Genomic DNA, 21,278 nt, shown 5'->3' on the forward strand with positions numbered 1-21,278 from the left:
GAAAGCTAGAATGTGGTATTCCTTTGGGGCATTTTGCATTATCATATTTAAGAACTGGTAAAACAAAAACAAATTCTAAGTCTTAATATGACAAGTGAAAATACATATAGGTCCTCAGAACTTGAAACATTTTCTCCAGCATACACAAAAAGTTTCAAGGACTGTAAGCTTAGCTGGAGTACAAATCAAGACTAAGTCTACTGCAATTTACTTTGTTTATGATCGAGCTCAAAAGTGGGCAAATCTTGCTATCTAAGAAGCCTGGGTTAATGAATTAAAGTAGGATGAAAAAATAGTTTTCTTTAGACCCACAGGTTGGGAACCGCTAGCAGGGTCACCTAAGATCATCAGAAAACACAGATATTTACATTATGATTCATAACAGCACAAAATTACAATTATGAAGTAGCAACAAAAATAATTTTATGGCCGAAACCGGTTTGGCTCAGCGGTAGAGCGTTAGTCTGCGGACTGAAAGGTCCCAGGTTGACTTCGGTCAAGGGCATGTATTATACATTGGTTGCGGGCACATCCCCAGTAGGGGGTGTGCAAGAGGCAGCTGATCGAAGGCTCTCTCTCATCAATGTTTCTAACTCTCTATCTCTCTCCCTTCCTCTCTGTAAAAATCAATAAAATATATTTTAAAAAATAAACAAATAAAATAATTTTATGGTTGGGTGTCAGCACAACATGAGGAACAAAAAGGGTCGCTGTGTTAGAAAGGTTGAGAACCACTGCTCGAAAGGACACACTGGATCAGATGGAAGCTGCTGGGGCGCCAGGTCCTCACGCATTGGCTCACTGTGACTCTGGGCATGGACCACTTCCTCAAGTGAAACCTATTCTTTCTTTGCTGCAAGCTCCTGTGCATTCTTCCTTTTTTATTAAATTTAGCTTTATTGTTGAGTTATTACACATGTCCTCCATTGTCCCCCCATTACCCGCTTCCCACCCCACCCTAGGCCTGCACCCCACTATTTTCTGTGTCCATGGGTTATGTATATATGCATACAAGTTCTTTGGTTAATCTCTGCCCTCCCCTCCTTGCCCCTTCCCTCTGAGATCCGTTAGTCCGTGCCATGCTTCTACGGCTCTGGACCTATTTTGTTCATTAGATTCCACATATAAGTGAGATCATGTGATACTTGTCTTCCTCTGCCTGGCTTATTTTGCTTAGCATAATACTCTCCAGGTCCCTCCATCATGTGGTCTCGAAGAATAAGAGGTCCTTTTTTTTTTTTTTTTTTTTTTTTTTTCCCTTTTTCTTTCTTTCTTTTTTTCTTTCTTTCTTTTCTTTTTTTTAACGGCTGGATAGTATTCCATGGTGTAGATGTACCACAGTTTTTCTTATCCACTAATCTACTGATGGGCACTTTGGCTGTTTCCAGGTCTTAGCTATTGTAAACTGTGCTGCTATAAATATAGAGGTGCATATATCCTTTCTGATTGGTGTTTTTGGGATTCTTGGGATATATTCCTAGAAGTGGGATCATTGGGTCTAATGACAGTTCTATTTTTAGTTTTTTGAAGTTACTCACACTGTTTTTCATATTGGCTGCAACATTCTGCATTCCCACCAGAAGTGTACTAGGATTCCCTTTCCTCTATATCCTTGCTAGCACTTACTTGATTTGCTAAGTGATGTTGAGCACTTTTGCATGTCTCTCGGTCATGTGTGTTCTCCTGTGCATGTCTTATTGGGCTTTGATGTGAGCAGGCAAATTAGTCCTATGATAATTTTGATGCCCAACCTAGGGCTCCCTTTTGCCTGTGGTTTTGTGGACCCAGGGCTTGCCTCTAGGCCACAGTCTAGCATCTGCCTAGACCTACTGTCTTGTAGGCAGAGGCTGGGTGGAAATCCATGACTGAGTGCCCCCAACTTACAATACTTTTTTTTTTTATATATATTTTTATTGATTTTTTACGGAGAGGAGGAGAGAGGGATAGAGAGCTAGAAACGTCGATGAGAGAGAAACATCGACCAGCTGCCTCTTGCATACCCGCTACCGGGGATGTGCCCGCAACCAATGTACATGCCCTTGACCGGAATCGAACCTGGGACCTTTCAGTCCGCAGACCGACGCTCTACCACTGAGCCAAACCGGCTTCGGCAACCTACAATACTTTTGTTTGCAGTATAAGAAACAAGGGATTGAAAATTAACTATATTTGGAAATTGCTCTGGTTTGGAAATTGAAGACATATTATAGCAAGGTTTCCTGAGTGACCACCTCAGGAAAACCACCCTATTCTAGGCTCAGGGAAACCAAATGGGGATTGGGATGGGGGAGGGAGTGGTTCCTAAGAAATCTTTGTCTGATCTAGTCTTCTTTTCTCAGACTTGGGGAAACTTGGCGGGAACCAAGAGGTGTGCCAGTCTGTTTGTGGCTGTATTCCTTACCCGTGGAGTCTGTATTTTTTTCTTGTGGAAGAGGGCCGACTCTGACCGAGTTCCAGCAAACCTAGGAGTTGGCGGCAGAAGTTAGTCCAGGCCTACCTAGAGGCAGATGTTTATCTCATATTGACTAATCTAAGCAGACCTCGTATTCAAGACATAAGGGGAAGTTTGACCACTCAACCCCTCCTCCTGTTTTGTCCTGTCAGATTTGCTGCTATCAAACTTTAGGAAGATATATGTTAGATTTTGTAACTACTTGTTCTCTGTTTGTTCTGTTGTATGAACTGTCTAATCCTAGGACTTAATTAAGATTGCTTGAGCCGAAAATAAATATTACTTTGATTGATAAAGACCTTAGTAACATTGGTAATCCCATCTCTGTACCCCAATGTAGCTCTCTGGGCTTTATCTTACGGAACTGGAGTACATTTAGCTACAAACCAATGGAAGAAAAAATGGGGCTAAGACAGACATTAACAGGGTTAAGACAAAGTGTTTAGTACAGCACTATGAAAGGCTTCTTGGACTTGGTCTGCTCTATTTACCCCAGCATGGGGAAATTGGAAAGATGGAAGAGATGACAATGAGAAACCTAACCAACAATTGCTTGGAGCAATAGTCAGGCTGGTAAAATCAATTTAAAGACTGATAACAGGCCAGGTTACAATTCAACCTGGAGTCCTTCTTCCAACAAAGCAGATTTAAAAGAGTCCAGCCCTCGCCGGTTTGGCTCAGTGTATACAGCATTGGCCTGTGAACTAAAGGTCCCAAGTTTGACTCGTCAAGGGCACAAGCCTAGTAGTGGGTTTTTGGTCCCTAGTGGGGGGCGTGCAGGAGGCAGCCAATCAATGATTCCCTCTCATCACTGATGTTTCTAGCTCTCTCTTCCTCTCTGAAATAAAACAACAACTAAGAGCCTATATAGTTTCAGGGACTGATACTGTGTAAGCCACACAGAGAGCTTTCTTAACCTGGTATCAGAACTTGCATCAGGGACGTTCCGGCTGTAGGAATCTGTCAGATTGTCATGGCTTCCCTTCATTCCAACAAAAATGAAGCTCTGAAACTTTCATCCAGGAGTCTGACTGGCAGCCTTATAGACTCAGAGCCTAACTGTGGTGTGGTGTGCTCTTGTTATTACTGAGCACACATATCCTGGCCAACTGCTACATCCACCATTGCTGTGGCTCCTGTTTGTAAATGCAACACCTAGAATGCCCCCTCTAAGATACAGGGAAAATGAGCTAATCCTCCCTCTTGATTAAAACTGGACACATTCTTTCTTTCTTTTCTTTTTTCTTTTACTTAAACTGGACTCACCCAACACCCTGCTTCCTCCTCCCTACCATGTCTACTCCCTTAATCAATAAGCCCTCAGGAGAAGAGGTTCTAGTTTGTATCAAAGAATCTTAGGAACAAAATCTCGAGTCTGTAGGCCACAGAGACAGTTACGTCAAACTAGAGATAACATCTAGGCCTCAGCTGTTTCAGCTCCAGACCCAGAGAAGTGGCGAAACCAGATGAAGCGATGCCATTTTTGACAGTCAAGACTAGATGCACTGGTCAACTTCTCCCTACCCTAGTATCAGTCAGTAGAGACTATGACCCTAACTCCCTTAGTCATACGATTAATAACCATTGATTAGTCGGATCTTTGAGCACTAGCTCACCTGTGACTCCGGGCTGCTTCCTGAACTAATTAACCCTTACTTTTTTTTGCTGCAAACTCCTATGCATGTCTCATTGGGCTGTGATGTGTTTTGGCAAGTGAACCCATTTAGTAACAAAAGCGAATGAGTTTTGAATTTTATAGTTTAGCTTGCATACAATACTGAATGAGCCCTATATTATCTTCATTTATCTACCTATCAAATAGTGTCTTTATTTTATAAAAATATCATGCCACATCACCAAAAGCTAAATATAAGAGAATTTTATTTACAGAAAAGTCATAAAGATAAACAAAGTTTTATTAACACAATTTTGTTAGTAATAACGAACAGACGAATGGTTTAATATATATCATTTGATATGTGATACACATTTAAAAAGTTTTCTACTTTCATCCATTTGGTTTTTTTTTACATTTCAATTTTTAACAAATCTAGAAATAAGGCAGTATGTATGGGCATATTTACTAAATACTTTTAAATTATGCTTCCTTCTACATCAGATACAAAGTCAATTTTAAAACCATCTGCATATTAAATGGCCTTTTCATTATTATTCCTAAATTTAATGGAGTTAAGCAACAAACAGAACTCAAAATGAATAAAAGAAACTGTCATAAATTTTTTTAAAATTATGACTTAAGCAATATCATAAATTAACAAAGACTTTTCCAAATATTGCTGCAAGGGGTACATTAAATGTTTTATAATGAAGTCTAGAATATTTTTATTTGTATCCTTGTCAATCAACTTGAACACACCAAAGCACAGAGCTGAATGTGAAAGGACCCTTTTTAAACAAATAGTACATGGCAGCACGTATCATTTTAAGGATAGAAGGAATATGAACTACATGCTTTGATGTGCATATGATTTTCTTTATCCAAGTAACACTCAGTGTTTCCATTTATTCTTGAATGACAAGATTCTGTAAGTACTTGTGAAAAACAGAGCATACTTTACTGATGGAAAGCTTCCAGTCTGATTCGGTTTGGATCTTCTGGGTGTCTCAAGGCAATTCCATTACGCAGGAGCAGCTCAATATAAGGTGGCCAAAAAGAATCACTGATTTTGACATATGGATCATGTGGAACATCAAATAATCTATTTAAAAGAATCTAGGAAAATATGTTATTTTAAGGAATATGGAAAAGAAAATGCATCATTTATACAAATATTAAGTGCCATAGCAATAAAATAAAACTATAAAATTCTCATCTCAATCACATTTCATAATAATATCAGTATCTCAATTATTGAAATAAAATTTTCATCTATCATTAACTTTAGCTATTTCAAGTACATATTGTAAGGGGCAAAAATCTTTTGATCTCACTTAAGTATGATGATAATAGAATTAAATATTATTCCTATTTCAAAGCAATTACTTATTTTTACATACTTATTTCTAATTCTAGTAGTTGCCAGAAGTAATTAAATGATAAAAATTCAACTTTAACATGAACATGTATATTGTTTTGTTTTTCGCTAAATTCCAGTTCATATACTGTTTATTTTTATCATTGATAATGTAAGTTGGAGACAAAAAATTGTTTCTAATTCTAAATTTTAGATGAGATCTCAGAGTATACTATTGGAAAATTACATATGTTTACCCAGTTAATCACTGCTAATATCAGCCACATACATGACAACTTTTGTTTTTTAAAAAAAGTTAAGTCATCCATAAAAATAGTGGTTAGTTTTAGTATAAATTGGAATTAGAAATATATTAAGATATCTTAATATAATTTGATATAACATACAAATCTAATAAATATTTGTATTTTGCTTTGTTTTCTTTTTTGCCTTTTGCTTTCAGAGCATAATTATCTATATTAAGATATCTTGAGGCATCAAAACTATATAACTGGATAAAAATAGAGACTTGAGTATCCAATTCATAAAATTACAATGAAACAAATCTAATGATATCACTCTTTCTCCTTAACTTGATAATTAATTTAAAAGGACACATTAGCCATAATTAGCTCAGTGGATAGAGTGTCGGCCTGTGGACCGAAGGGTCTCAGGTTTGATTCAAGGGCACATGCCTGGGTTGCAGGCTTGGTTTCTATCTCTCCCTTCCTCTATGAAATCAATAAAAAAGCATATATATATATAAAATAAAGAAAAAGAAACACTAATTGTTAAATATCTCCCTCTTCATAGACTTTTTACCTTCCTTTCTGCCTAATTCGCAATGGATTGTGAGACCAAGATTTCTCAAATATTTAACATACTTGATAAGTGGATGACGTTCAAAAGCATTTTCTTAAAATGTCAAAGAGCCCGGATGGCATGGCTCAGTGGTTGAGTGCCGACCTACGAATCATGAGGACACGGTTCAAATACCAGTCAGAGCATATGCCCGGGTTGTGAGCTCGATCCCCAGTGTGGGGCGTGCAGAAGGCAGCTGATCAATGATTCTCTCTCATCACTGATGCTTTTATCTCTTTTTCCCTCTCCCTTCCTCTCTGAAATAAATTAAAATACTTTTTTAAAATAATAAAATAAAAAGTCGAAGATATTTATAAAAGGAAAGGTAAATGTAAAGCAGAAAAAGATATTTCTTTACCAATTCTATAATTATTTGAAATTACTTAGTACTCACATTATGAAAAAAAGAGGCTGATGTTAATTAAGGAAATATTATGCATGGATTTCTACAATTTTGTTGAAAGAATCCTTAAACTCACTGTGTACTGTATTTTCAATAGAATGCAGAGTTGCTCACTAAAGATACAAAGTGACAGCATAAGGTTTCATTGTGTAAATATTAAATAATATCATAAAATTTTCTTGAAGTAATAATATTGAAATATGATTGAGTTAGGCTCTAATTTCATGTTCTTTCAAAAAATGACACTATTCTTTCTAATGCTATATAGAAAACACAAACTAATTTTATACCTAAGATAAATTAACATAAGTATATCTAATAAAGATTGGTGTTTACTTTAAGAACTAAAGCAGTATTTTTTCTTTCTCAAGCCTATGAAAAATTATTCACAAATCACTACTTAACAGACATCTTCAAGACAAAATAACTACACAAAACACTTACCTCTAACATTTCATGTAATGTTATCAGCTGTATAGTTGATTCTTGAGTATTTTTCTTTGAGAGAAACATGAATAAGAAAGAATTAACATTATGATTCTGCCAATGGCAAAATATTAAACTATACTTATTACAAAAAATTAATACTTCTTAATTGCAATGGTGCAAGGTATACTAAAACCAAACACTTATATTAGGTGATTTAAAAATAATTCAGAATATAAACAACCTGCTTGTACTAACAATTGTTTTCATAAAAAAAAGCTGGAACAACCTCTAAGACAGTGAAATCGTTTGCGATTACTAGAAGATACAATTCAGACTATCTATAAATATAAAATGGATGCTATATTATATATATTTTATACTTACATATATCAAAGTATAGTGTTTGAATCTCCCAATCAAAATAACCCAAACAAATGACACTGCAGACTGTATTTATACAGCTTCAGGACAGGAAACTTGCTTCCTAGGGAGCCTTGTTTGCTCATCTTTCTACAGTTCTCGACAGTCCGTAATGTTAACTAACTGGTTCTTTATCCTTGAAATGACAGAGAATCCTTTCCAATTCTATGCAAGAGTTCCTTAAACATTTGAAGCCAGCTATTATGCATCTCAGGTCTTTTCCATATTAATCATTATTAGTTCCTTCAATTATTTTTCATAAGCCGTAGCCTTGTAGCCCTTCAGTATTATGGCTGTTCTTTAAATGTGATCTAATTTGCCTTTTTTTTTTTTTTTTAAATCCAATCTCCACAATGATATTGGTGTGATTTGAACACCAAAAGAAGATTCATTTCCATAGTTACAGATGCTGGAATCCTATTCATTACGCTTAAGATTGCATTAGCTTTTGGACATCTATTTCGTCCTATTAACCTCTATTTGAACATACTGTCATATTTATATTTTGAATATTCACTCAAGGATATATTTTTCTTTGATTTTTTTAAAGACATTGGACAGGAAGGGAAAGGGGGAAAGAGAGAAACATCGATGTGAGAGAGACACACATCTATTGGTTGTCTCCTACACGCACCCTGACAGGGGGCCGGGATCAAACCTTAAATTCAGGTGTGGGCCCTTGACCAAGAATCAAGCCTGACACCGTCCAGTGCGGAGGAGAATGATGACACTTTAACCACAGAGCAACGCTGGCCAGGGCACATAAACAGATTTCAAACAATTCTTACCATTTTAAAAGTTACACGTGTTCATGGAAAATATTCAAAACAGTAAAAATGAAAAATCTCTCCTACGATCCTAGCCCCTACACATAAGCACTATTACATCTTTTGATATAAATTAGACATACAATTTAATCATCTATTTTTACTCATTTAACAATAAATTGTGAGCATTTAATTTATTCCTTTGATAGTGTTCAATACATTTTTTTAAAATATGTTTTTATTGATTTTTTTTTAAGAGAGAGGAAGGGAGAGGGAGAGAGAGAAACATTGATGTGAGAGAGAAACATTGATCAGTTGTTCCCTGCTAGTGCCCCACCAGGGATCGAACCTGCAACTTGGGTATGTGCCCTGAGAGGGAATCGAGCCCACTACCTCTTGGTGTACAGGACAACTCTCCAACCAACTGAGCCACTGGACCAGGGCTCAATAAGTTTTTTAAAGTTGCACTTTCCCCATCATATGGATACAATATAAAAATATGTATTTAACTCCTCATATTGTTGAACAAGGTTGCTTCTAATTTTTCAATAAATTGCTAATGTAATGAGGAACTATTTCTCTACATCTATCTATGTGTATGTGTCTTTGAAATGTATAATAAACATGCAAATATTTATCAGAAATTTACATTTGATCCTATCGGAAACAATTGCATACATGCATATCCACATGAATGTTTTCTTTAAAACTTACCCTTTTCTTTTTAACATTTCTATCAGGCAGAGGAAAGTGGTCTTCTAGAAACTCACTCAAGGTAACCAATAGTTTCTCTTTATATTCTTTTACATCATGTAGTTTAGTTTTCAGCTCTTTAAAGGTTCTAATAGATTTTAAAATAATGAAGAGAAATAGTTCACTAACAAGATACATAAGTGTATATAACTGGTTACTCACAAGGTTGATCAAGAACTCAGTTCAAATTTTACTTGCTCAAACCAAATTTCACTAGTTTTACGAAAGTAATATTCTCTATTTAATATATAGGGAAACTAAAAGTCAAGTTATTCATAAAAGATCATGTAATAATATAAATCAAAAGCTGGGATAAGACTCACATTTTTTTTGGTAAAATTTACCCCTTTTCATGTTAAAAAAGAAAGAAAGAAAGAAAGAAAATACTTTCTCCTAATTTAAAAACATAGGACACAAAAATAATACCTTGATTCTGTCACAGTCTGATGCTTCAATTCATTGTGTAGTACAATGAGAGATTCAAATATCTGTTGCTGTTCATCCAACCATTGTTGCTCCCTTTCAACACAGAAAAATAAAATGAACAGCAGCCAAATAAAACATCAATGCCAATTCAACATATCAATGACTAATAGCAATTACAAATATACCTTTCCAAGTCTTCCTTTAACTTTTCATTCTTTGACTGAACAGTAGATAGTACCAATTCAAGATCATGTCTCAATTTTTGGAACTAGAACAAAATAATTCATATTAATTGCTTATTATTTAATCACACAACTAGTCATATTTCTGAATAATAGTAAAATTTATGTTTAATTCTAAAATTTACACTCAGAAATTTGCAGCAAAAAAGCTGAGCAGAAAGTCTTTAAAATGGACATATAGAGCAGGTGCTAAGTTCTCTGTAATATTCCATTGTCAAATTCAAAAATATAAGATGGGGTTTTTGAGCAATACATTACATATTGAAAGGCAACTTAAGAGTGAGTTTTCAGTAACCAGGTAAATTAGGTCTCTTTTCTTAAGGAGACTATACAAAAACAAACACAAATAAATACAACTATTATTCGTTCAACAAATACTAATTGACTATCTGGCATTGTTGAAGGGAGTCAGGGATGCAAAGGTGAACGGAACAAAAAGGGGAATCCAGACAAACAAACAAATATGTAATTCCAGTGAGTGGTAAGTTCTATGGAAAAAAGTAAGTCTAGCCCTGGCTGGTGTGGCTTGGTTGGGCATTGTATCATGCACCAAAAGTTCTCCTGTTCAATTTCCATTCAGGGCACATGCCCAGGTTTCAGGTTAAGTTCTGGTCAGGGTGCATATAGAAGGCAACAGATAGATGTTTCTCTCTCACAATAATGTCTCTCTCTCTCCCCCCATCTCTCTTTCTATAATCAATAAAACATATTTTCAAAAGTAAATAAATAGATTTAGGGCAACCTCAATCAAAACTCCAGTAAGTTTTTTATGGGATAGAATGACAAGCCAACTCTATATGAAAATATAAAACAATTTTGGTAAAAAAACAACAAAGTTAGATGACTCATACTATTTGTTTTCAAGACTTATTACAAAGCTCCAGTAAGTAAAACAATGTGGTATTGGATTAAGATAGAAACACTGAACCAAGAAAGAGACACATCCAAAGCACAGAATGGAGAACAAATAAAGAATCTAGAAGCAGATCCACCCATACATGGCAATTAAATTTCAGTAAAAGAAAAGTCAAAACAGTTCTTTCAACAATTTGTGTTGGAACAATTTGTATCTATATGCAAAAAATAAACCTTTATCAACAACTCATTTCATGTATAAACATTATTTCAAAATGGATTATAAACCTAAATGTGAATTCTACAACTTTAAAATTTCTAAAAGAAAACATACATGAAAATCTTTGTGACCTTAAATTGGACAAATATTTCCTATATTTGAGCCCAAATTTTAAAAGTTGATAAAATAGAATTAACCCAATTTTGAGCTTATGCTCTTCAAAAGATACCGTTAAGAGAGTAAAAAAACAAGTTTCAGTGAGAGGGTTAACTCAGCAGGCTAACGTTGCACAAACTCTGACCATTACCAAGAAAAGCTTTTCTTTAGGACTGGCTTCTGGTGGATTCCTGGAAGAGAAGCTGTGAGCCACTGGAATGTTCTGCCTATTGCGAGTGTTTTTGCGTATGCTCGGGGCCTTGGGCCAGTTAGTACCAGTTTGATTACACAGTTTGTTCTGACTATGTCATTCCTGGGAAATGCATTTTTGTTCTGGAACTTGGAGTCTGCGTAGCTGAAGTCAGTCACGGAGGCCCAGCATGCATAGTGATGGGACTCCTGATAAAGACCATGGACAACAAATGCTAAAATGCATTTGCCTGGCTTTTTTATTCAAAAAAAAAATGTTTTTATTGATTTTAGAGAGAGAGGAGGGGAGAGGGATAGTAAGATAGGAACATCGATGAGAGAAAAACTTTGATTGGCTGCTACCTGCACACCCCCTACTGGGGATCAAGCCGGCAACCTGGCATGTGCCACTGCTTTGTTCATGAGCTGATGTTCTACCACTGAGCAACACTGGCCAGGCGACTTCCCCGTTGAACCACAGTTTGACCAAGTTGTCACACACAGTTGCAGGGAGAAGCAAACACATCCACTGGGAAAGAACACCTATAAGTTTGGCCCACGTGCCTTTTCCCTTTGCTCATTTCAGTCTGTGTCCTCTCACTATAATAAACACAACCTTGACTAGAATTGCTCTTCTGAATGCTGTGAGCCTGTCTAGCTAATCACAGAATCTAAGAGTGGTCTTGGTTAAAACCCTGAGAGTTGGCTCAGAAGTGGACTTTGTGGTCAAAGGAATGGTGGCATCAGAGATCCCTTGAGGTTTCAACAATTTGAACAGTTATAATTCAACAAAGGATTTCCTGCTCAACAAACACATCTGAGAGATCCAAGTGTTGAAACAACTGAAGGGGGGCAAGTAGAAGAAAACGGGGGAGATGGGGAGGGAGAAGAGCTGAGATAGTGCCAAGGATGCAGCCTGGATCTCGTAGCCCAGAATTCACTGTGAGGCTCAGCCTACAGAGGGGCAGAATCAGGTAAGCACTGGTGCTCCCCTCAGCAGGGAGGAGCAGAGCCATGCAGCGAGTATTCCTGAAGGAACTGTTAGTCTGCACCATGACTGAACCCAGTGACCTGGGTAGGGAGGAGAGGCACGATCTGTGATTAACGCAGGATTGGATGAAGACACAGAGGGGAGACCGCTGAGGTTTGCCAGTCACCATTCCTGGGAGAACAAAGCAACAAAGACAGCTGCCAGCTTCCCCTCGCTCACACCACCCCCATCCATCACAGCTGCATGTGGCTACAGCGGACAGCACTGGGATTTCAGATTTAGAGCACACTGCCCACCACACTCCCCACTAGGTCTGGCCTGTGAGACTGAGGCAACCTGAACACAGAGGAGATGCCCACCTTCCCAGGGAACACAGGACATTCCCATCACCCTGCAGAGCAGTGCAGGAGACTAAACAGCTGTGCTTCAATGCAAACTACTAGAAAACAATAGAAAAACCTCTTATCAATTTATTAGAGAAATGCCACTCACATATAGACACCTCAGTAGAGAAGGAATCCACCATGAATAACCAAGATAACAGAGCAGCTCAAAAATAAAATAAAATATCTCCAGAAAATAAACATAAAGACATAGAAATATGTAATTTAAGTAACAGAGAATTCAAGATTACAGTTCTGAAAAAAAACCTCAATGAGTTATAAGAAAATACAGATATGAAGATTAATAAACTCAAAAATAAAATCCATGAACAAAAGGAGTACTTTACTAAAAAGATTGAAACTTTATAAAAATGAACTTTAAAAACTTTTCTAACTTGGCAAAGGAAATAGATAAATCTAGGAATCGCAGATGGTTCCAAACAAGATGAAACCAAAGAGGCCCACACCAAGACACATTATAATTAAAATGCAACAGGTTAAAAACAAAGAGAATCTTAAAAGCAGCAAGAGTAAAGCTGTTATTTGCCTAAAAGGGAGCTCCCATAAAACTGATTTTTCAACGGAAACTTTGCAGGCCAGAAGGGAGTGGCATGAAATATTTAAAGTGATGAAAAGCAAGGACCTACAACCAAGATTACTCTACCCAGCAAGGCTATCATTTAGAATGAAAGAACAAATAAAGAGCTCCCCTGACAAGAAAAACATAAAGCAGTTCATCACCACCAAGCCAGTTTATAAAAAATGTTAAAGGGTCTTCTTTCAAAAAAAGATAAAAAAAATAAGAATAATACAATGTCAATAAACATCTATCTTTAAATTACTTTAAATACAAACAGATAAAATGCTCCAATCAAAAGACACAGGATGGCTGAATAGATAAGAAAAAGACCCATACATATGCTGTCTACAAGTCTCACTTCAGACTGAAAATCACACAAAGGTATAAAACAAATATTTCATGGAAAAAAAAAAAAAGAAGAAAAAAAGCTTGCCATAGCAATACTTATACCAGACAAAAACAGACTTTAAAACAAAGGTATAGCAAGAGACAAAAAAGGACCCAGTAATTCCACTTCGGGTGATTTATCCAAAGAAACCCAAAAGACATACGCATCTGTCTATTCACTGCAGCATTATTTACGATAACCAAGATATGGAAGCAACTTAAAAGTCCATCAATAGACAAATGAATAAAGAAGAACTGGTACATATACAATGGAAAATGATCACTTCGTAAGTTATATAAAGGTCTAATCACCAAATTGTATACCTAAAAGTAATATAACATTGTATGTCAACTGTAATTTTAAAAAAATAAAAAAAATAACAGTAATAAAAATCAGAGGCCCAAAAATTATAAAATATTCTCTTCAATAAAGCATAATTAATGTCAAAATAGAAAATATGGTTTTAAAGAGTATTTATCCTATTCCTTATGGCATGAACTTACCTAAAACATTTATAGTAGGGTTACTAAAAATTCATTAAGTGACTTACCTCTTCTTTTCCTAATGTTACCAGAACCTCTTCATTTAGTGGAAGTACTATAGAAACAAAATTAACATATGCTTAGTTAACTCTCAAAAGTCAAGAATTTGACTTTGTGGTTCTTCAGATACCCCTTTTCCTTTCCATTTAATGTTACAGAACTTCTTATGAAATATGTAAGTTTATGAAATCATTCTTATTTAATAGCTTTACATATATATATTATTTTAGATCAATGTGCTATCACACTTTTTGTTTTCAGTGGCTTTTTCTTTTCTTGTTTTGTTTTCCCAATCATTAAAATTCAAAATTAACAACCTCTAGTGCATTCCTTCTGTGCATAGGATCCTATTCACGTATACATATACACATTTATCTGTACATATACATGCAAGAGTTAGTAATTTTGTCAATGCTGGTTTTATAAGAATGGGATCATACCAGATAGTTATTATCTTTTTAAAAATATATATATTGATTGATTTCAGAGAGGAAGGGAGAGCCAGAGAGATAGAAACATCAATGATAGGAGAGAATCATTGATGGACTGCCTCCTGCATGCCTCCCACGGGGGATCGAGCCCACAACCCAGGCATGTGTCCTGACCAGGAATTGAACCATAACCTCCTGGTTCATAGGTCTACGCTCAACCACTGAGCTACATTGGCTGGGCTAGTGATCATTAATTTGTCATTACTTTGTTTACAAAAATATAAACCTAAAAATAAGAATCTTACTTTCAGGAATTTCTTTCTGCCATTGACTGAGTTCAGCAGTTAAACATTTCACTTGCATAATTAATAATGACAGCTATAAAAAAAAAAGAACAAGAGAATAAAACAAAATCATTTCTTGTATAATATTCATAGCTATTCATGATGAATGTGTAGAGATTCTTTATACATTAATACAAGGTCTTAACATAAATGGCTAACATAATATCTACCTAAATTATAAAAAAATTATCTCTCCAAACAGAATTCTGCTTTAAACCAATTTATAGCTCAGAAATTGCCAGTTATATTAGTGACATTGTATTAAAAAATGATCAATTCTACTTCACCACTCAATCTAAAACAAAAGAACCTAACTACATTAAGTTTATTCCCTAAATTCCTGCGATGCGAGAGGGAGATTTTTATACACGTTTTACTAATTTTCTTTCACATGTGATACTTCTATTATAGAGAAAGGGCAAATAGCAATATTAAATTATTTCCTCTAATTAATTCCCTTTTAATATGCCTGAATTTTGTGCACCGGGCCACTAGTTTATTTATAATAGCTTATTTAAGATAGTTTTTAAAATACTTCTCTTAAATCAGAAAGGGTAGAGAATTATCCAAGTGATTAAGCACACTTGACAGATAAACTTCTTATCCAAAACAATGAATTCCAAAGAAAAGAAGGTTTCATACCTGAGCATTTGAATCAGTGAGTGTCTCGGTTCCAATAAGTGATAATTTATTCTGATACTTGATTTAAAAAGTAAAAAGAAAAAAAGAAAAAAACAAGTCACACTATAACCCAAAATTTCCTCTCCCTCCCCTTTTATACCAGTCAATGTCATATTATTTTAAAACAATACATAATTACCTGATATAAAACAACAAATTGTTTTCAATTCCTCACTTTCTAAGCAAGAAGGTAAGGAAGGCAGCCAAATTGGTCCCAAGATGAATACATTAAAAGAGTATACTAGACTCTATACAGAGTTTTAAAAATTAATATGGGAAATAAGGAAAAAAGAATGAAAGCGAAAACTAGGTGAGCTAGAAGCTAGATAATGGAAAAATGGGGAACAAGAGAAATCACTATAGGAAAATAACAAAAGCGGTAAGAAGACAGTTACGATTACAAGAAAATAAAGCCTTTAAGAGACATTTTTATCTGTGCCATTAAAAAAAATCCACAACTGTTAATAGCAATTATATCTGAACAAAATTATGATTAATTTAAATTTTATTTGTGCTAATTTCTATTTACAATATCTTTTTTAAAAACATATGTTTATTGATTTCAGAGAGGAAGAAAGAGGAAGAGAGAAACATCAATGATGAGAGAGAATCATTGACTAGCTGCCTGCTGGCCACCCCTTAACTGGGGATTGAGCCTACAACCCATCAAGCCTGCTACCTGGATATGTGCCCTTGATCGGAATCAAACCTAGGACCTTTCAGTCTGCAGGCCAACGCTCCATCCACTGAGCCAAACCAACTAGGACAACAACATCTTTTTTTAAAATATGAGTTTAGTTGAGCCAAATAATGACATAGGTTATGGAGCAAAACCTCAAATGCTCTAGAGAATAACAGTTTTGTAGCTTCTTTTATGCATTTGAAATTAAGGATAGAATGTATATGGAGGTGGGAGAAAGTAAGGTGGGTATTAGATTACAGGATAGTTAACAAAATTATGTGCTCTCTTAATTTCCAACTAAAAATTTACTGTGAAGAATAAAATGTGAAAAAAATGACTGTGGCCTGCATCATATACTATGATACACTATCATTTATTATTTCAAGTAGAAATAGGAAATAGAAATAGAAAAGCCTATTAGAAAACTATTGCAATAATCCAAGCAAGATGTGGACCAGGATTAATATTGAGGCCACACCAAATGTCTAATTCGGAATATATTTTTAAGATGGAGCCAATAGGATTTCCTAACAGCTTACATATACTAGTAGTGTCAAATAAAGAGAGGAGTCAATTATTACTAAATTACCAAAATACTGTAGTGTACCAAAAGTGACTCTGTCTCATGGACTCAAAAAATACATATATTTCAAAAATAACATTTTCTAAAGTAACTCATACTTTTACTCAAACTCCAGAATTGGGTGTCCTCTAACTTCTAATTTCTCTATCTCAGGAAATAACTCCACCAATCATCCAATGGCCCAAGCCAGGAACTGGAAACTATTCATAACCCCTCACCCCCCCACTTCACAACAACTAACCTCCAAGTCCTTTTGGTCCTACCCCCTTAATATCCCTTGAATCCATTCTTCTTTTTGCAATGACAGAATTTAGCCCTTCAGTACTTCTTACCAGGACTACTACTACAGCCTCCTAAATGCTTTTTACCTGTAGTCTCACTTTTCTTCAAAATCACCAGAGTAATTTTCTCAAACTACATATCTCATCATGTCACTTCGTATTTATAATCCTTTCATGGCTTCCCACACTATACGCTCAACAAAACTGGTCTTGTTCTTGCTCTGAATTACCTCTCCAGTCTCACTTCACAAGTCTTCTTTTCCTAATTTACGTAAATCATAATATTCTACATGGAGTTCTCTACTAGTAACTCTTTCAACATCTATATATTTCGTTCCTTCTACTTTGTATACCTCTCCCAATTTCACAGGCTAACTCCTATTAATCCTTTAGAACTGAATTCAGTCACTCTTTTAGGACACTATCCTTGGCCCCTTCAGTCTAGGTTTAGGACTCCTCCTAAGTACAATCTTTGTATTTCAGGACTCCTCCTAAGTACAATCTTTGTATTTCTACCATAATACTTCCAATATAATGGTTATTGCCTCCATTAGATGATAATCTCCTTGAGGGTAGTAGGGATTGCTATAATTTTTTTCTCTTCCTACAGTTCATCTAGTATAAACTAGATGAATATTATAGGTCTAAAACTTACATAAATATTTATCGTTCAATATAATGACTTTCAGGAACCAGCCGAATTATTTCTTTCTCAAGTCTATTACTGAAACAGAATTAAACCTTATAGTAATTAATTGATACATCACTTTAATCTCTTGATACTTACTTCTTGCAGATCTTTCCACATTTCTTCACATTTTTTAATAAGTTCTTCCTTAGCAGCTGTAACATCTTCATCTGTAGTACTATCTGGATCTAGATCTTGGTTACTCATTGATATTGCCTTGTGATTTCCTTAGCCTTATAAGAAAACCTAAAGTAAAAAATATTTGTTGAACACCTATTACTTGGGAGATACTCACCTAGGAGCTAAAGGTGTAACAGTGAGCAAAATAGATAAAAATCCCTCCTATGATGGTGCCTACATTCTAGCTAAGAAAAGCAAAAATAAGCCTAAAAATGTTAAAAATCATACTACAGACATAAAATGATTTATAAGTGCAATGAAGAAAAGCAAAGTAGGGAAGAAATATAGCGAGTGCTGGGGAAAGGGCAATGTAATTTTACATAAGGAGGCCATCTGAAGTTACTGAGAAATTGAGAACGGAGCAAAAACAGAAAGGAAATAATTGAGACCTGGGAATGACGTGACTAGAGCAGAAGATGTAAGATAGAGAACACAAGATGAGGTCAGAGAGATGATACCATCATGCGGGCTTTAGGCCATTTTAAGGACTTACGCTGAGATAGTAAGTGATTAAAGAGGAATGACATGATTTAAGTAACATTTTAACAGTATAACTCTGGTTAATTACAGCCAGGTAAGGACAGAAGCAGGACATCCTATTAGAAAGCTATTGCAATAATCCAAGCAAGATGTGGACCAGGATTAATATTGAGGCTGTACCAAATGTCTAATTCTGAATATATTTTTAAGATGGAGCCAAGAGGATTTCCTAACAGCTTACATAGGATTGTCAAATAAAGAGAGGAGTCAATTATTACTAAACAGGTTTGGAAAGATGGAGTTGCCAATTACTGAGATGGGGAAGATGATGGAAGAAACAAATTCAGCAAGATTAAGAATTCAGTTTTGGCCTGGCCAGCGTGGCTCAGCGGTTGAGCATCAACCTATGAACCAGGTCACTGCTCAATCCCCAGTCAGAGACATGCCCAGATTAAGGCTTGATCCCCAGTGAGGGGTGTGCAGGAGACAGCTGATCAATGATTCCCTCTCATCACTGGTCTTCCTATCCCTCTCTCCCTGTCTGAAGTCAATAAAAGTATGTATATTTTTAAAAGAGTGTGTATACATTTTTGGGGACACCCTATATTTGCACAAGTCTACATGGGTATGCTTACTACAGCATTATTCATAAAAAAATTTATAAGTGTAACTCAACAGCTTGTCTAGGTCTAAAACCTAGCTTCAATACTTACAAGCTGTTTGACCTTGGGCAAGACGCTTAAACTGGCTGTGCATCAGTTTCCTTATCTTTAAAATGAAGATAACATTACTTATACCCTAGGGTTGTTGTTACAATTAAATGTATTAATATATGTAAAGCTCTTAAAACTGTAGCTAGCATATAAAGAGGTATATCAATATCAGCTATCAACATTACTATTAGCAATCTGAGTATCAATTAGTAGAAAACTGGTTAAATAACTTGTGCCATATCCAAAAATGTTTTCACTAAATATCTTCCTTGCTATACACAAAGGACATAGTTAAGTTCACAAAACCATAGTCACTAACAATGTTAGAATATTTTTAAGCAAAAAGTAAAAAATATGTTTTAAATATGCCTTAATTTAGAAACTACGTGTAAATTGATCTTTCCCCACATTGTAGACTACTAAGCAATACAATATATTATCAGTATGCAAAAGCAATGTGAAACTGTGTGTGCTTGAGCCTGTGGATAGATATTCAACAAATTAGCTGGATTGGCAGCTCAATGTAGTATTAGAATACAATGAGGTATATAAAAACAATAAATAAAAACAACTAAAGGTTTAACTCTAGCCCTTTCCTACATTTTGTATCCTTAAATCTATCTTTCTGGAAATACTTCCAACATCCTCAGTACCCTAATTTTGAATTATTTATTGATAAACAATACTGGTTATATGGGGATACCATCCCTGTACAAACCTAAAACGTCTAATACTAAATTTTAAAAAATTCATACTAATATTGGAAAAATACTAATATACATGAAATACAGAAAGCACCCATACAATTCAAAACTGTAATCATTTCCAACAGATATGCCCTTAATGTGGCAATAGCTGTGTAGGTGAAAAAGTCTCTGTCTTCATAGAGTTTCCATTTTTACTGAGGAGAGACAATATAAACAAATGGATAGGATTTCAGATAGCAAGGAGTGCTATGATTAGGTAACTTACACAATACAGATTGTATGTAAATGCTTTCAGAATTCAGGCTAGAGAAGAGCAGAGAAATCTACCTAGAAAAATAAAGGGCTTAGTACAGTGCTGAGTACACAGTACCAGCTCCCTACCTTTGTCATTATCAGTCTTATCCTCATTTTTGCCATGGGTTTAACCAATGAGAAGCAGTAAAGGTGAAACCTAGATGTGGTGTGGAGATGCTTTCAAGGCATAAAAACATAAGACTGGAAGGCAAAGATGAGTATGGCAAACTTGTGAGAGACACAAAACAGTGATCTGATTAGAGCAGAAGGCAGAGAAGAAATCAGACTAGCTAGGCAGAATAGGCCAAATAAAGGGAGTCTTTAAAATGAAAAACAAAACAAACAAAAACCCTTGGGAAGTACTTACTACCGGCAGTTCCTTTCCTGTATCTGGGGTCCACATCAAAGCAAAAGTAAAGAAGAGATTCACCTAGTGTGAAATAGAGTAGGTAAGCAGGAGGCTATTAAGCAGGTTTTTGAAAGCAGTGATTTAGGGAGGTCATTTTGACAAGTTGTACTTAATGGATTTAAAAACAAAGGATTAAGATGGCACATGTCCTGTTAGGTGCTTGTCTTTAACCATGGGACATTTCTTTCCTTTTTTGTTCATGAAGAGAGCTGAAGTCCAGAAGGCCACTAAGAGATGGAAGCCTAGACCAGGGTGAAGGCAGAAGAGTGGGTGGTTCTGCCAGCCAGGGGCCAATCAGGCATGGCTGGGTCTCTCCCCAGAAAACAGTAGCAAGCGCTCACCCGCTTCTTCAGAGCGTATGGGGTGAGAGGGGGAGGAGGAATCAAGAAACTTTGGCTTTGGGGAGAAGACCTGTTTGGAGCACTTGAGGGAGCCCAGGGAGCCAGTTCCATCAACTCCCCACCGCTCCGTCATTCCCCCTTAACCCGCGGGGTTCTAGAACCGAAGAGCGGGACTCACGGCCCCGCGGGGCTCCCCGGGTTCCCGGAGGTCAGGGCCCCCCTCTCCCGGCCGCAGCCATCCAGCCCCGGCGGGCGCGATCACCCCGGCCCTTTTCTTACCGCAGCCGCCGCCGCCGCCGCCTCCAGCTGTCAACAAGCCTGCGCCCGGATCCGCGCGCGCTGCCTGCTGATTGGCCCCAGACCAGCCAATCCCGAGCCTCCCTCGGCTGCTGACGCACCTGCTGCGCTGCCTCGGGATTGGCTGTCGAGCTG

The 21,278-nt window shown here is 36.3% G+C and overlaps 1 protein-coding gene across 4 annotated transcripts; it reads right to left on the reverse strand.

Annotated features, from left to right (window-relative positions):
* Positions 1–4,317: 4,317 nt before the first annotated feature.
* CENPK (centromere protein K) lies at positions 4,318–21,185 on the reverse strand. Of its 4 annotated transcripts, none has more exons than XM_084880786.1 (11): positions 21,126–21,142; positions 20,464–20,526; positions 17,822–17,968; positions 15,450–15,506; positions 14,769–14,841; positions 14,041–14,087; positions 9,672–9,754; positions 9,487–9,579; positions 9,022–9,148; positions 7,136–7,189; positions 4,318–5,186 (listed from the first exon to the last, which is right to left on the reverse strand). In XM_084880786.1, the coding sequence occupies exons 3-11, from the start codon at positions 17,927–17,929 to the stop codon at positions 5,028–5,030; spliced, it is 801 nt and encodes a 266-aa protein (XP_084736912.1). In that variant the 5' UTR covers positions 17,930–17,968; positions 20,464–20,526; positions 21,126–21,142; the 3' UTR covers positions 4,318–5,027. The 4 variants fall into 4 exon arrangements, with proteins under 4 accessions (XP_084736912.1, XP_084736911.1, XP_084736913.1 ...); XM_084880788.1 differs by lacking the exon at positions 20,464–20,526 and adding an exon at positions 6,312–6,393 and having other exon boundaries at positions 5,056–5,186; positions 21,126–21,185; XM_084880785.1 differs by lacking the exon at positions 20,464–20,526 and having other exon boundaries at positions 21,126–21,185.
* Between the last annotated feature and the right edge of the window lie 93 nt (positions 21,186–21,278).

This window comes from Pipistrellus hanaki (genome assembly GCF_964339955.1).
Source record: "Pipistrellus hanaki genome assembly, chromosome: 4".
In the NCBI taxonomy this organism is placed as follows: Eukaryota; Metazoa; Chordata; class Mammalia; order Chiroptera; family Vespertilionidae; genus Pipistrellus; species Pipistrellus hanaki.